This window comes from Hylaeus anthracinus, unplaced genomic scaffold (genome assembly GCF_026225885.1).
Source record: "Hylaeus anthracinus isolate JK02 unplaced genomic scaffold, UHH_iyHylAnth1.0_haploid 11997, whole genome shotgun sequence".
NCBI lineage: Eukaryota > Metazoa > Arthropoda > Insecta > Hymenoptera > Colletidae > Hylaeus > Hylaeus anthracinus.
This window is the reverse complement of record NW_026534344.1, coordinates 5,291,719-5,309,053: the sequence shown is the minus strand read 5'-3', so window position 1 is coordinate 5,309,053 and position 17,335 is coordinate 5,291,719. Positions and strand designations below refer to the sequence as shown.

Sequence of the window (17,335 nt, the reverse complement as noted above, 5' to 3'; positions counted from 1 at the left end):
TAGATTAGCTTACTCTGTCGATAATGTAAAGTGCTCTGCCGGTAATGTAGAGTGCTCTGTCGGTAATGTAGATTTCTCGGTCGGTAATGTAGATTGCTCGGCCGATAATGCAGAGTGCTCGGTCGGTAATGTAGAGTGCTCTGCCGGTAATGCAGAGTGCTCTGTCGGTAATGCAGATTGCCCGGTCGATAATGTCGAGTGCTCGGTCGGTAATGCAGAGTGCTATGTCGGTAATGTAGATTGCTCGGTCGGTAATGCAGAGTGCTATGTCGGTAATGTAGATTGCTCGGTCGATAATGCAGAGTGCTCGGTCGGTAATGCAGATTGCTCTGTCGGTAATGTAGAGTGCTCGGCCGATAATGTAGATTGTTCTGTCGGTAATGTATACTGCTCGGTCGATAATGCAGATTACAAAATGTTCCTGTTTAAAAAAAAACGGATAAAGTATGACAAATCATAAAATGTTTCTTTTACGCGACCACCTGGAGAAATATTCGACAAGATGCAAGTGGTTTCACTCCGATTCATCGAGCCATCTCGACGTAATCGGCAAGCATACCTAAAAATCACGGTTTTTTGGTAAAAAAACGGGTAAAAAATGACAAATCGCAAAAAGTCTTAACAGCAGGATCACCGGGGAAACATGCTCTACAGGATGCAACACGATTCATTCCGATTGGTCAAGCCATCGCGGCGTAATCGGTGAACAGACATTTAAAAAAAAAAAGTATATATATATACATGTCGAATTGAGTAACCTTCTCCTTTTCGAAGTCGGTTAAAATGACAGAATTTTTAGAAGCTTCTAAAAGTCGAAAATATAGAATAAAAATTCTTCATGTGAGGCTTTGTTTTCGAGAAAATCATATAGAGAATTTCATATAGTATCACCAATTATCGAACATCCTGTATTATTTCTATATCAAAAAAAGTCTCATTTGACTTTCGCTTTTCGAATAACTTTTGTGTAACCTTTTGGTCCTTTATGAATAAAGGGTCTCGTAAATTATACTTCTTGGGATCGAGTATTCCTCGTGAATCGAATGAAAGTAACAAAATATACATCATTTATTTGATCTATGATCCTAAGGGAAATAAACGAACAAATAACAGTTAACGTATCATAAATAACAATAAGGTATATTTACTGAAACATTAAAAATATCAATATACAACAAAAATTAATTTATACTTGATTTCTTAATACACAACATTTTCGAGTGTACTTATACGTTACTTAATGCGAAATTAAAAAATGCCAATCATTGATTTGAAATATTTCGAATTAGTTTTACTTAAGTGTTAAATAATAATTCTTGCATATGCTGTACTTTGGTTGCAAGTTTATACAAAACTATTATTGTACTTTTTAATGAAGCTATACATAATTTCTAGAAAGCTATAATTACAAGTACTCGAAATACTTAATGCAGAAGAGTGTAAGTAAAAAGTGTAGATAAAGGCAAGTAGGCATGTTTGAAGCAATAGACTGCGGAGACTGTTGTTGGTTACTTGGTTGTGAAACACATAAATCTTCACAGTCCTCATTTTCGCATATATCACAAAGCGTAGCCTTCCGAGGTTCATAAAATACTCTTGCTCTTCTTGCTAGAGACACGAAAAGATGTAATCATATATTAAAGACGTAAATTAAAGAAAATTGAATAATTGGTAGTGGTACATAAAATTATTATAAACGTTCCGAATTAAAGGTTTTCTTTAACGTTTGAATAACTTACACGAATCATAATAGTCGTATATGGAGACTGGTACTGGTTTCTGTTTTGCCACTTTGTGTGTTCTGAATGCAGATACTGTAGGACAATATTCTTGCCTATCCATCTGTAATATAATGTTTACCGTCTACTTTTTGATTGTTGGAAACAACATATACAGTGTATTTCAAAAGATGATACACGTGTGATGTTTATACTTGAGAGATACTCTGTGTATGTGTGCAGAGACTATGTCTATTTACATACCTTGTCGAAGTATAATATCACTACTGTATCTCCATTCTTGGTTTCTACACGTTTCACGTTTTGCGATACCTCAAGACTCGGTAGTGAATCTCTGTCCACAGTAAAACCAGATGGCAAAGTAGCTTCCATCACAACCATATTACTTTCATTTGCTTCTTTAGTTTGGACGAATCTATTTAAGAAATGTGTTATCAAGTATATGTTATAATCACACGTAATATTTACGAAACTTTAATCCTCTGCAGTCCAGACTTTCTAATTTCAATACATTGCTGTCAAGCCTCGCTTGATATAAGACCACAGAAGACTATACAGGGTGTCCCAGAAGTAGTGTAAGAAGCAGAAATGGGGGGTAGCTGAGACGATTCTGAATCACAACTTCCTTTGCAAAAATGTCGGATGGTGCTTCGTTTTTGAATTATTTACGAAACCACTCCCCATTTCCGCTTCTTACACTAATTCTGGGACCCCCTGTACAAACTATAACATACCTAGAGCAAATAGAAAGTTGCAAGTGATTGGCATTAGAGTTTTTATCAACTTGAGGGTCCAAGGTAAAGAGTGGCCACGCTCCAGTCACGTTCAAATTGTATTGGAATGAAATTTGAACCAACGCGAATCCATTTCCAGTGGCTGTTATATTAACTAACCGTGCTTTTCTGGGCAGCTAAGGATATAAAAATAATAGAAACATTTGTTAAGCGTGATGCGTCTAATTTGAGCTCACCACTTGTTTCTGAAGTATCATAGAATTATCAGGATTGATATTCATGTGACTCTGTCCACCACCTTCGTACTTGAATGTTATTGATACAGAATTATTTTTCGTTGCTAGTTTCTCACCCAATTTCGCTAAGGCTTGTATTCCAATTACGGTGTCCTGGAAATTCGATCAACGCATTATTCACGGATCATATTAGCGTCACTTTACATATTTTTGTTATACTTACTTGCGTAGACGCAAAACCACCTTCAGCATTTCGTTGTTTCACGAGCCACTTCATTATAGCTATAGAATCACTGATAGGATTATTACGTACGATATAAGTTAACAACGTGTAGGACGTCATTTCGACATCAACGGGTCGCGGTAGAGAATACCATGGATTTTTGTCATCTTTCAAAACGGGTTTACTCCACCATTTAAGATCTTCTTTTGTCATGGCTTTAGATTCTAACAAGTTAAATGCGGCTTCCTCGTATGGATGCTTTGCCAAATTTAAGGCATACGTACATATACTCAAAGCATATGTATCATCCAGGTCATTCATGTTGCGGATAATGTAATCGATTCCTTTATTTATTGTATTTCTGTATTTACCATCAGAGTTCTGTAAACAAACATATAACATCTTGACGTCGTTCTTGATGCATTGGAATAGAACTCGCACCGAGTTTCATAGTTTCATAATCCGAAGTAATTATTATATGAACTCACAGCATTCTCGAGAAAAGCAATAAGAGTAAATGCTGTCAATGCAAGACCTTTTGCAGCTCCACCTTGCATGTCGCGATGACTGACTTTTCCTACTTCAGGAAAGCTTCCATTTGGAGCTTGGTTATTCGATAACCACTGAAGAGCTTCATCTATTATTCTATCTTCAATTGGAATGTATTCCTTAGCCTGTTTGAAAGCTTTTGCTACAAAGGCAGTAAGCCTAACAAAAAAGTAAATTGTAATATAACGAAAGATATTACGATATTCGTGAACGTAACGAAACAGTTTAATTATTTATATAAAGCATACCATGTGCTTCCACTGCTATCTGACATGCCAAATGCACTAAACGACCCATCGTCGTGTCTGTAAGTCAACTCCCTTTGATAGCCTATTTCCATGTACCTTATAGCTTTACCTTGCACTGCTTGTGTTAATTGATTGGTATTCTAAAAATAAATTTTTACATGTACAATCGGCTTTTTGCGTGAAAAAAAAAATATGCGATAACTTAGTTGCTTCATACATTCACTTACTTTGAGATAATTTAATATCATTATGTTCGGAACAAAATTCAACATATTTTGCTCTCCACAACCAGCCGGCAACTTAATTAAATTCGCCAGATTCAGAATGCTTGGACCCAAGATGTCGCCTAAGATGAACATAATTTAATGATTGACATTCTTCACTTGTAATATAAATCTATCAATTACATGAAATTTACCAACATCAACTTGTTTCGATAGGAAATTTGAATAATGGAAATCTTACCCACTGCAGAAATTTCAACATGCTCAGATCCTGGTACGGCATTTTTAGGTATATTAATCGTAAAATTAGTCGATACAGTAGCTTTACTTCTTAGATCCAAGAAAGTAGCTTTGTTTAGGTATTGTGTTTCTCCTTCAGCCTGTAGATACATTAATAGACAAACATTTTATTTCATTTTCCGCCTACAACGGATAAAAACAAAAGAAAATACGTTACTTTAACAAGTAGTTTGCGCTCAACGCTATCGCCAGCTAAAACGCTATTCGCGGTTGCTTTAACTGTAATATATCCCAAATCTCTGGGAACTATCATGAAAGATACGCTGGCGCCAGAATTAGCTTTCACTTCGACTTTCTTCTTCCGGTACAATTCCAACTCTGAAATATTTAAACGTGGTTCACGTCCATTTCGAACAGAACAAAGTGATCTTCATCCAAAGAATTTCAGAATATAATTCTCATAGTGATTTATATTAAAAATGTTTAAACTAAAGAGTTACGTTTGCCTCTATATCCTACAAGTTGAATTTACAAAAATCGTCTAATTCTGTCTTACTTGGTACATCGTGAACCTCATTGGAAATTTCGGCAAAATCGAACTGACCCTCATGCGTCAGCAAAACTTCAGCGTCCACACCCTTATTCAGATAATTGAACACTACAATTTGTATCGCAACAATTTCTCCTCGAATCACAGAGTAAGGGAGATCCATGGCAATGAAAAATGGCCTAAAAACCTTTAACTGCAAAAAAGAAAAATCAATGTTTCGCGTTATATCTCTTATCACGTACATTTCCATATCATCTGTAACAATCATTGGCATCTCAATTCGTAATTACCTTTCGTGGTTCTTCTATGAGACCTAGCCCGTGAACGTCATTCACAGAAAATGCAGTTAGCACCCATGATGTGATCGAATCGGGTACGTTTCTTTTCAATTCGTTCCTTCCGTCATACCTAATTTCAACGTGCTTACTTATTTTTATGTTTTAAGTTCATTTTTTTTACATTTAGAAGCAGTACAATTTGATGTATCAAAAAAAAAAAAAAAAGAGAAATTTGTATACCATGATTAATCTAAAACAGCTGGCAAATATTAAAAGAAATTTGTTTTTACCGCAATAAATTTGTTCATAAACAAGTCCTACGTGTAAAAGTGATTTCGATAATAGTTGTATCTTACAGAAACTCAATCACCATGTGAAAACTAAGCAATGTACTTTGTATAGTATGGAAGAATCTATAAAATATGATGCAATTTATTAACCCTTTGCGCTATAACAGTTTTCTCTTACATTATTCTTAACTCTGATTTAATTATTATGGTTTTCATATCGCACCTTAGATATAAAGAAATTGCTGGCAGTTATTTAAAGTTTAGCATTTTTATTAACTAAACGACCGTTCAGGAAGAATAAATTAAAGAGTTAATTATATTTTTTATCGTATCAAATTTTTAGGCAATACATTCAAAGGATCATTTGAATAGAAATATGTCCCACTAATTTATGTGATTAACACATTCGCGACCGGCAGATATTTTACGTTTCTACCACCAAGTACTGACGGAAGATAATAAAATTCTGAAGCCGGACATCGCAAATTTGTATCGTTATAAAGATGAAAATTACAAAACATATTTTGAAATATCAATGTTGTAAATATGTCGCGTATAAAATAAAAAGATTTTCATAATTTTGTCATAACCAGGAACAGAGTCTGATGCGACGTGAATTCAGCGGTCGCGTATGTGTTAACTGTACGAAATATCACGTCAAGGGTGACTTAACAGTTCGAAAGTAGTTAAATATAGTTTTGCCAGAGATATCATCGTAGTGCAAAGGGTTAAAACTATATGACTATGTGAGCCAGACATACACGAACACCCAGAACATCCCAGAGTATTAATTTACACAAGTAATGTTCTGTACAAAACGAAGCGACAATTACATGACCGTCACTCATTGAAGAACTTATATAAAGCGTGTATATAGAGCTTCGTAAACTGAAAGTAAAAGATAAATACCCTGAAGAGAAGTTTGTAAAAAGCCAGGTGTTTAAAATGTCATGCATTAGGAAAACACGGGGCTTATTCCAGACAGGAATTGGGATGCGAGAGAAGGCATAAGGACCTGCCAGCGGTGGTCTTGTTGCTAGTTTGTGCATAACAGGTGGACCAAGGTCTGGCCGAAGTGTAGATGCCCCATGAGGCGAGCCTGTTATTCTACCATCCAGTATTCCTGGTTGTCCTGCAATCCAATTCTATGTATTGCATTATATCAGCTCGACCAAGGAAAAATCGTAGTATAACATAACGCTACTACAAAGATAAATTTCTCATTAAACTCCATTTAGAACACACTAACAAGGAAAACTTGTTTCGCGAGGTTCATAACTTTTACAGATCTACAACATTCCCACTTGTCAATGTATTAGGAAACCAAATCGCAGAGAGAGAATTTTAGTTGTAGTAAAGCCGTTACCTCGTAGCGTCAGTTACACAAAGCTAGTTACACGCATATTTTCCACCTAATACATATCAACCCTTAGCAGTCCAAGTTTTTGTTTGGTCGATGAGATTGGCCCTAAGATACTTTTATTTTAAATAGTAGAAGTTTACTCGGTACGTTTATTTTCCGGATTTAAATTATCCGAGTGGCAACTTGGACCATAACGCCAGACTTTGTCTCGCCTGGAAGGAGTACTTGGTCTGTTAAGGGTTAATAATTTAATTACGAGAACAATAAAACATATACCGTAGTTTCTCGCTTCAAGACGAATTTTATATCGAGTCAAGAGTCTTGATCCGAGACGTAGCCACAAAGAGACACACCAAAAGTGAGCGAGACTGTAGCCGAGTCTCGCGATTCTAGAGCGACTCGATATTACAAAGAGAGGTGACTTCTATTTATCTCTAAGAATACTACAATCGTATGAGCCGTTCACTGCACAAATCGATTCACTCCACTTTTCGAAAGATCTTAAATTTAAGTGTCAAAGCACTCGGTGTAGTCATAACTTTTTATATTTCATCGTATTTCTTAACTTTTAATATTTGAAATCTTGTTAGTTTGTATCAACTGCAAGAATTTCACTGAACAGTGGCGACATTGTGGCATAATATTTGTTACATTATTTGCTATTATTGTACTCGATATCATAAACATACTTTTAGTAGATATGCTAGTACTATCAGATGAATGAAACTCTGAAAGAGGCCACAAGACAAGAAAGATAGGAAGATATTAGGTGGAGCAGAAAGTAATGTCGTTTTTGTAGATGTCAATACTTGTTTATCATTTATCAGGTCATTGTGTACCAATTGATTTTTATCGATCTGAGTTTGAAAATTTGCTAGATAGCAAAAGGTTGTTGATAAAGAGTGCGAACACAATTGATTAAAAATAAAAACTTGTTATGAATTTACTCGTTAGAATTTGATGTAAAAGAAACGACATTACTTTCTGGTCCCCCTAATACTAGGCGAGAGGATTCATCGGTCAAGTTTTTTTTCTAACTGATCCTGCAGAATAAAACTCTCCTATACCGGCTCGCTGATAGTCTCAGAAAAAATAGTAGTCTGTGTTCTGCTACCAGAAAAAAAACTTCGGTCTTGAAGCAAAGGACTACCGGATCGAGTGATTTTCGAATGGTTAATATATGAATAGTATTAAAGAAATATTTTAGCAGGTAAAAATTTCAATGGCATTACCCAGCATCAAGCGTTTGCCAAAGCCAAGTTTCAGGAAAATTCTTGCGTACTTTCATCTTCTCTGATGGTAATACAATTGAACTTGAACCTCCAGCAGCAGTTGAAAAGGCAACGCCCTCTAAACCAGATCTGTAGTATACTATACAAACATAAGCTTTGTTATACGATAAATACCTTGTCTGATCAGTTAAAGAACTGATAGTGACTATTATATGGAATATCGGGCTTGAGGATATTACATTCATGCTACGTTATAAATAAGTAAAACGTCGTAGGCTACGTTACTACATCAGAAAAATATTCAGTATCACATGTAATAGGGGGTGAGTAAAATAATATTAGTAACCAGCTTAATATGCCATTTAAAAACTTGGTTGAGTTTACTTACGAAGTGCGGTATTTTCGTGAACGTATCCATTTGTCATAATGATAGCACCACTTTCCTGATACAGAAATATATAGTTCAAATTTTTTACCGATAAATTGAACGAAATATCGAAACGATAGTATTGGGGTATTTACGCTAAAAACTTCGTTTGCTGTAGCTGATCCAGGGCTCCACAGATATCGATCGAAAACTGAATCCGCATATGGCGATTCCTGTACCATATCGTACGATTTTAACTCTTTGTATACTTGTTCCTGCAACCAATCAAAATCTGTTATAACGATTCACAATTTCGATAGGACTTTGATCAACGAAAGCATTAAAGATTACTTACGTATGAAATATCGTTGCCAGACTTCAGCAAAATGGACCTTTGGTCCACGCCTAATAATCCGACGTACGAGTTTGGTTTCGAAGTAATTAATAAATTAACATTCTCGCCTGGTCCAACTTCTTCGGGCGCTACTTTAATGTCAACCTTGAGTAAGAAACGTGAATTTAATACTTAAATTTATTAATAGCAATTTTTACTCTAATTTAATTGCCGGGGTTAACTTACAAAATTCTGAAGTACTCCTTCGAGTTCTACGTCCAATGCATCTGCTATAATTTCTCCATCGTTTGCGATATAGTATACTATTACATGCGCGGTTGGCGCCATAACATACGTTGCCAAAAACCTAAGATTGAAACTCGTTAGTGCAGACTCTTCGAGCGATTAAGAGACTAAAGATCTGCGTGCTTAGAAATTGATAAATATTTACTTGAACGTTGTCGTGTATTTGTCTTGTACGTATATAGAGCCAGCATCCAATATATCCCCTCGGCCAAATATTTCGTAACTAACATATTTTAACGGAACTGTAGAATTTACCTCCATCTCGACCTCTCGATTGACCTTAACCGAAAATAACATCATTAATATTGATATTATCGCATCTAAAATAACTTACGAATGTGCATACCGTGGGTTTCTCCGTTTTCAATATAACTTGTATGTACTCATTGCTCAGAGACATAGCTTGATTTGTAGAGGGGAACCACTCGTGAAGATTCAGATATTGTGCCTATATGTAACAATTTTTTTTTCATTAGATAACGTCAAATATTTTCGATTTCACATCTATGTAAGAGTTACTAGCTATCGAGTTCACTAGTCACTCTTAACAGTACTTGTGTTGAACGCTTACTTCGATATTTAAAGGAACCGAAATGTTATCCTGGCTTTTCGGTGGATAGAAATCTAATTGTATCATTCCATTGTCATCTAGCATACGAGTAATATTGGTATAGGCGGATTGGTTATAAGTGTATCCATACATTATTGTAACAGGATTTTTCTTATCTCGAACTGGTGATCCATCATGGTATGTTAATTTTATCTGAAAGAATTTTTTCTCGTGAAATATTCTTAAACATAGATTTAGGAGGGCATGTATGACCAGAATAGTGTAATGTAGGTACAAATGGAACAACCTTCCACCCTATTTACGTAAAAGATAAAAAGACACTAATTAACATGGAAGATATCTTTTGGATGAAAACGATCCATTTCGATAAATAGTTTTTCTTCGACCTATTTAGACAGTTGCACCTAGATTACGTCATTCTACTCGTATGCACCTCCTTAAAATTCAACTAGAACAACACTGTGCACGTACAAACGTTGTATATTTCAGATTAGGTTTGTAATATTCGGATGTTTTTATCAAATCCATTGTGTATTTATACTTGTGCAACGTTATATGCATAGAAGTATTTTGTCTTCTACCAGTTAAAGATTCTTCCACTGCCACGTCAATCATAACTGGTCTTTCGAATTCATCGGTTAATCTATGAAAAATTCATAATGCGTTAATGAGTATTTAAAAAAAAAAAAAAAAAAAAACATGATTAATATTGTACTATTCAATTACACGTACTTAAGTTCAGACTGAATATCAAACTCAACTGTCACTTTTCCATCGATAGGAATCACCTTACGCACGGGTTGTTGAAAAATTGGTTGGATGACACCAGAGAAAATGTCAGGATAAGCTGTAACCGTTGCCTCACCTTTTACCGGCTTACCGTAAGTGTACCTAAATAATTTTCGCTTTAAAGTTAATAATTCCGATCGTATTTATAACGAACATATTACGATTCGAACATTAACTCGTTGTTGCAGTTGTGGTGAAAAAACTTTTAAGAATAATCTTTGACCAACGTTTTCAAAAACTTTGAATAAGAAAAAAAAAAAAAGATATGGATTTATCTAACTACTAGAATTCACTTACTTCGCGCGAATCGTTGCAGTGATCTTTGAATCTTTAAACGTAAAATGTTGAGGAGCGTCGATAGTTACTTCAAAATTCGGAAGAACATACTCGGCAACCTCAAATTCTTTTTCGAAAATTTGATCACCGACATTAGCCATGATTTTCCAAGTACCTAAAACTGGCGATTCGGACAATTCGATTTCTCCATTAAAGATTCCGTGCGTTATAGGTGGACGAAGCCACTGTTTAATTCTGTTTCCTTTTCCATCCTATAAATTGTAGTTTTAAAAGTGCAGTAAATTAAAAAAAAAAAAAAAAAATAAAAAAAAAAAACGTTTGATAGCATTTCTCCAAAAAATATTTACCGCGACGTTGACATCTATTAATCTCGTGAGCGTAGGTCTGAGTCTAGAGTTCAATAAAACGCATCTAAACATGACCTTGTTTCCGGGTTTATAAATTGCTCTGTCAGTTTGAATGAAGACAGAGTAACTCTTGTGAATGTATTCGATTGGTTTTGAGGTTGAAAAGTCTATTCCTGATAAGCCACGCGCAATTAATTGATACCTGCCAGGTACAATGTCCCCGATCTATAATGTTAATGATGATTGGTGAAACGGTAAAATAAAATTACTATTACTGTGGAGAGAAGTTTAAAATCTTCGAGTATACCTCCAGTCGTAATATTCTTGTAGAATACGGCTGCACGCGTGTAACTTGGGAAACATTAAATGTCTCCCCATTGTCGAACAATCCATTCAGTTCGATATATATCGTCGATGTTGTCGATACACCGGTGGTACTTACTGCTACATGATATTCTGAATCGGGTCTCACCACTTTTGGAGCGATTATGCTATAATACCTTTCGAAGACATTAAAGAAATATTTGTAAAATGAAATTGAACACGTAATGGCTAGTATACGATGTTTTCGTTTTCATAAATAAATAGATTAGAGTTGTGCTTAGTTTTCGTCTGGAGTTATTGAGAAAAGTTTCTCTAAATAGTTCTAGAACCCTTATGAAGATGATAAAGTGGAAGATAAAATGTTAGAAACAATTAAATTCTCGACTTATATTTGTTAACATTTTTTTTTTTTGCTCAGTATGGCGTGTACCATCTCTCCCTGTACATGTTTATGTATGTATTTAAATGTATACGTACGGTTCTGCAATTGTGCTTGTAACTATGCAGGATAGAAAAAAGATGTGGAACCATTGCCAATTCATTTTTGAGTTTTCTGTAAAATACATATTGATACGATTAATACATATATATATAAAAAGTCATTTTCATTGGCATAATGATTGACGTATAAATTAGCCCACTAGTGAACAATGTAGTGTACTATGCAGCACAATTTTTACCAGATGTGTAGAAATTGATTTTATAACTGATAGGATAGGTCACGTTACAGGAAATTGTATTTTATACAAGAATTTTCCTCGTGGTACCATGTGGTACCATGTATCCGTGACGAAAAACAAAGCAATTATAAAGCAGATAATTGGTAGCGGTAAAAGTGACGAGTGAGCTAAACAGGGAAATCCTACATTTTATTATTATAGCGTGTTATAAGAGAATCGTGTTACATGAAAAAAATTGTCGAGATATTTTGAACGCGTTGTACGAATTAACGTTGTAAACATTGGTATATTGAGAGTGTCAATGATTTCTAAAGACAGTCATATGAGGTGTCGTAATTATATTCAAATATCCCAGATGATCCCGAATCAGTCCTTAAAAGGTCATAGTCACGCAAGTGGTCCACCATCGTAGTGATCATAGATATCTGTGTCCACCTCCTTCTGGTTCTCGCGTGAATATCTGTTTGTATCCCTAGGGACACAAAGGGTTTCGTTTCCTTGTTGAAATTAGCGTTACTTGTTAAAATTAGGGAAAAATAAAAATTGTCAACAAAAAAGAGTATACGAGAAAATACTTGATGATAAACATAAATTAATTTAGAATGACCAAAAACAATAACATCGCACGAAAGAAAGGCTTGATAATAGATACAGAATAACCGGAGATGAAAAAAACTAAGATTTCGTATAATATTTTCTTTATCAGAGGTGATAGGGGAAAGGTGGATCTAATTTTCTTATATAAAGTTTAATTATTTTTAGGATCCGTTTGAAACATTTTTATATGTTGGTCTATTGATAATGATGATGGCTATATGTATACAAGTAACGAACATATATAGAGTTATCGTCATTATTCATGGGCTGATGCTGTTTAAAATTGGATCAGACCTTGAGATACGAATGTAAAATTCATATATAGAATTTCGATGAAATTCATTCAGCCGTTGAGACGCAATCGAATTAAAAGAAATATGTACCTACGTATCAGCGTTCATAAAATTTATTTAAATAATCCAAACATGATTAGTGAGAGGTTCATCAGAGGTTCTGACGTCATGTACAATGAATACAATTACACGACAATTACGTTACGACTTAATTAAATTGCGTTGTCACCCAATGCATCAAATGGGATATTTTTAACTTTTAATTCCTGGAACCATTTATTATTCGCAATACAACATTGTAGTTTCCTATTATGTAATTATGGACTTCGCGAAGCGTCATAACTTCGTCGTATTTGGCCACGAATGAATCAACGTTTACTATACGCATCCGCAATATGCATTTAAAAATTGGACATAGTGTTTTTCAATTAAGTATGATCGATGATGTGCAGTGTCTATATCAAAAATTAATAGTTACGTATACTCGTTGCATTTCGTATCTTTTTACTTACATTATGTTGTGAATTATTTAGAAATTACTGCAACTGGTTATTTCAAAAATATCTTTTACTATTAACTTTGTTATATTCTTCATTTTTAATTAATTCATTTCCTTTCTTAAAAACACAAGAAAATGCAAATCAGCGTACAAAAAATATTTCCTATCGCGAGAATTAATTTTGTCGAACATTATTTTTGTCATCAGACACAGTGCTTTCCACTTACGAACTTTCAACGATGTCCAGTTTCTATGTGGACAATAGGTTATAAGTGACAACTAAGCTTATTTTTATACCATTACTGTTTGTATATTCTCAACAAAGTTTTCATGTATTGCAAAATAATACAAAGGATGTACCAAATTACTTAGAAATTAAACAATTCTTATACATGAGAAAAATCAGTTAATTTAAGAAACACGAAATATTTTGAGGATGTAAGATATTCAAAACTCGCTCCAAGTATCAGTGAATTAAAAACTGGGTATTCTAAAACATGTTTCTTTTTATTAACTTCATTACGTTATTCATTCTTAAATTATTTATTTACTTTCTTTTCGAAGAACGCGAGGAAATGCAAATGCAAAAAAGGAAAATGCTTCCTTTAGCGAGAGATAACGTTTTAAACGTTATTTTTGAAAATGGTCGGCGGAATGTGCTTGTTAATTAGAAAGTAGAACGACAGAAGTTTATATCCTGCCAGTTCTCAAAACCTGATTTGCCATCGTCGTTTCTATCTACTCACGGAATAAAATCATAAGTACTGAAAACATCTATCTATGACCAGTTAAAGAAGAAAGTCACCGAGACTCCTTCGTTCTTTATTAGGCGAATTCCCCTTTAACCATTTACGGTCCTGTGTCGAGCGAGACTCGACAAAAATCAGTCGAAATTCGAAAATCTGTACCGTAAAGGGCTAAGGAAATAATTGAAAACGAGTCCTCGGCTAGGATGCGCTCCAAAAATCGACGGCGCGTCATCTCGCAAAATAATCACGAAACGTGACTCACCTGCCCAAACAACCTGTTCCCTGGACGTGTTCCAGAATGTCCTGCGTCGGTTTTGCTTCTCGCATGCGTCAGTTGTACGTTTCTATAGAATAATTCCAGAAGAAAATATAGAACTTGAAGTCACGATGCTTTCGATGCAACAGTTAGGCGAACACTGGCGAACACTAACGAGTACGACCAATCATGGCACCAAGAAACCGAGCAGCGCAGGTTTCCCTTCCTGATGCCTGTTTTGTTTCCACTATACTTGTCACGCTTTTACCGTTACAGAAGTAATGCGCCAGTGGAGTACCACTGCCGTAGACTTCGGCTGCTGGCATCCACGAATTTCTACAAATTGATTCCAATGCACTTGTGATTGCCCAGATAGTTTTTTTATTTCGGTACATTCTCGCGTACGTGTATAATTTTTTATTTATACTAAAAGTGAAGAAAGTTATTGAAATATTCATTTTAACTGGCATGATTTCAAGCATACTTAAATTATCGCAGTCTTTAGCTAAAAAATTCTATGATAAAAGTATGTGCATTTTCTTTTATACTTGTACGGATTTTCTGAATAAATTGAGATTTAAGGAAATAATCGCTTGAAAATAAACGCAATAAATAAAATAATAATTGTTCAAATGCTCATGGAGATTCGACTCTTTTTTTTTTTTTTTTTGTTTAGTAGCGTTACATTTTTAAGGTGAAAGATGAGAAAAATTTAGAGACATTAATTTTATCCTAATTTTTTTTCAAATTTTTAACATTACCCCTGGTAAACTATTTTTCTAACATTGAATCAATAAAGAATCCATTAATGTTTGTAGAAGTATTCAAAAGCTACAGCTAAGAAAAGCGTTTTATGGATTTCATGGTCAACTTTAGCGTAAGCACCTGACATAGTTTAATGTATGTCATGCTAAACGATGCACCGTCGGAGAAGGTTGTCGCATAATTTGAAATACGTATATGTACAATACCCTAATTTCGAAGTAAGAAGCTTTTTTGTTACAATGAAGGAGTTGTATTATTAAATACCTGATTATTTTGATATTTTATTTCTCAATAAATCGCGAAATTGAGGACAACAACGATAACAATAATGCAAATGATGAGCTAATAATAAATCAAGTGTCATTTCGTTTCTTTCAAATTTGAGACAAAAATACAGATTTCAGTTTCATTTTCGTAAGGAACGTGTAACAATAGGTAAAATATGCCGTATAACTAAACACATTGACAGTGACTTTAACGCTCGCATGTAGCACGACAATAAGTATACTAGTTAGGTATCTACTTACATTACAATTAATTTATATTCTGGGGTAATTCGAAATTACTACATTCTTCATGAATAATTATAGTCACATATATACAAGATTGTTTAGATTAAACACGTTTATCTTATTCTATTTCTTTCTTCCTGGGATGATTAAGGCTTATTTAATTACTCGTTGTTATCATCTTCTAATCCTAAAAATTTTATTACAATCTATTATAACAATCCATATACAGGGTGTCCCAAAAATGTTGTAACACCTTGAAAGAGGTGGTTTGGGGGGTGATTTGAAACAACTTTTTCCTTAGCGAAAATGTTGTCCGAGGCTTCGTTGAGGAGATATTAACGGAAAACACTGACCAATCAGAGCGCGCGGATACCGTTGGAGCGGCCGCGGTAGCGAAGGCTACGCACTGAGCGGCCACGCTCGTACGCGAACAAGCGACTCGACGCGCATCCAAGGACGTTGGACGCGGCCGCTCAGCGCGTAGCCTTCGCTACCGCGGCCGCTCCAACGGTATACGCGCGCTCTGATTGGTCAGTGTTTTCCTTTAATATCTCCTTAACGAAGCCTCGGACAACATTTTCGTTACGGAAAAAATTGTTTCAAATCACCTCCCGAATCACCCATTTCAAGGTGTTATAACATGTTTGGGACACCCTGTATATGAAAATCTGAATGACGCGTATTTGTGTCATCAAGTTTCATTCTGCAACAAGGGAAAGTCACTAGTGTTCAACACACTCGAAGCGTTGAATGTAGAGGGCCTCGAGTCAGAGCAGCATCATCAGAGTGCTATAAATTCACTAGGGTCCCCAGGGACTGTAGCTATGTTTGATTGCAGCTACAGTACGGGATTAGCGATCCCGAGCAGAGATGGGCAAACCCCTAGGCTTCGAATAAATCTGAAGTTTGCCGATGTGTTTGTCTCGTTTCCTCTTTTGAACATTTTCCAAAGAAGGAAACGAGACAAACACATCGGCAAACTTCAGATTTATTCGAAGTCTAGGGTTTTGCCCATCACTGATCCCGAGGTACCGGAGCTATATTGGGGCCAGTAGGGCCCAAACCATACATGGAACTAAAAATCTCTTCTGTTTCCATCAAGAATAGTATCAGCTGTCGATAACATATACCTACATATAGCTGTACTAACAAATTTTGTTTCTATTAATAGTTGTATCAGCTGTCGATAATATATACCTACTGTCGGTACCGTTTATACCAAACATGGGTCAATTTCAAATTGATTATCATCAAAATTCTTTCAAATTTCGATCTCTATCGTAATTCGCTGGAAACCATCCCCATCACAAAATTTCCCTTGCCTCTCTAACCCCTTGGGAAAAATTTTTTATTTTTGACTTTTTGTAAGTGAAAATTGTACCGTTGCATTTGTGATATTCTTTTGATTAAAATGACTCGTTTTCTTTGACCTGTAAAATATGCAAATATGCATTAAATGATGCCGTGTTAGGTATCATTTTACTTAGAAAAATAACACAAATATGACGGTACAATTTTCACTTCCAAAAAATCAAAAATAAAAACGTTTTGTCGTTGCATTAGTAGTGTCACACCGAACCCGGATTAGGTTCCGTTACTTGAACGTCGAAGATCGACGATAATCGATGATTATATTCCCCAACATTATTTAAATAATAAGTATCGTTAATAATTAATTTAATTGTTGTCAGAAATTAATTTTTAATTATTTAAATCAATAGATATAATAATATAGAAAAAATT

General features: G+C 35.0%; 1 protein-coding gene and 1 long non-coding RNA gene across 4 annotated transcripts in view; one reads left to right on the top strand and one right to left on the bottom strand.

Moving 5' to 3' along the window:
* LOC128889874 (uncharacterized) overlaps positions 1–17,335 on the top strand; it is a 172,548-nt gene that overhangs the window by 1,406 nt on the left and 153,807 nt on the right. For both annotated transcript variants that reach the window (XR_008460508.1, XR_008460507.1), the window contains exon 2: positions 10,266–10,365. This is a non-coding gene — a long non-coding RNA (uncharacterized LOC128889874). The remainder of the gene's footprint in view (positions 1–10,265; positions 10,366–17,335) is intronic.
* LOC128889834 (thioester-containing protein 1 allele S3-like) lies at positions 1,120–14,496 on the bottom strand. 2 transcript variants are annotated; one of them, XM_054147843.1, is made up of 28 exons: positions 14,322–14,496; positions 11,719–11,794; positions 11,225–11,417; positions 10,918–11,142; positions 10,571–10,821; positions 10,217–10,375; positions 9,956–10,127; positions 9,485–9,676; positions 9,260–9,361; positions 9,059–9,192; positions 8,854–8,974; positions 8,629–8,772; positions 8,429–8,548; positions 8,295–8,349; positions 7,907–8,045; positions 5,034–5,151; positions 4,750–4,936; positions 4,411–4,571; positions 4,195–4,333; positions 3,957–4,075; positions 3,730–3,869; positions 3,421–3,640; positions 2,933–3,313; positions 2,710–2,862; positions 2,474–2,649; positions 1,983–2,154; positions 1,740–1,842; positions 1,120–1,608 (listed from the first exon to the last, which is right to left on the bottom strand). In XM_054147843.1, exons 2-28 carry the CDS (start codon positions 11,781–11,783, stop codon positions 1,406–1,408), a joined length of 4,344 nt encoding a protein of 1,447 aa, XP_054003818.1. In that variant the 5' UTR covers positions 11,784–11,794; positions 14,322–14,496; the 3' UTR covers positions 1,120–1,405. The 2 variants fall into 2 exon arrangements, with proteins under 2 accessions (XP_054003818.1, XP_054003817.1); XM_054147842.1 differs by lacking the exon at positions 7,907–8,045 and adding an exon at positions 6,221–6,443.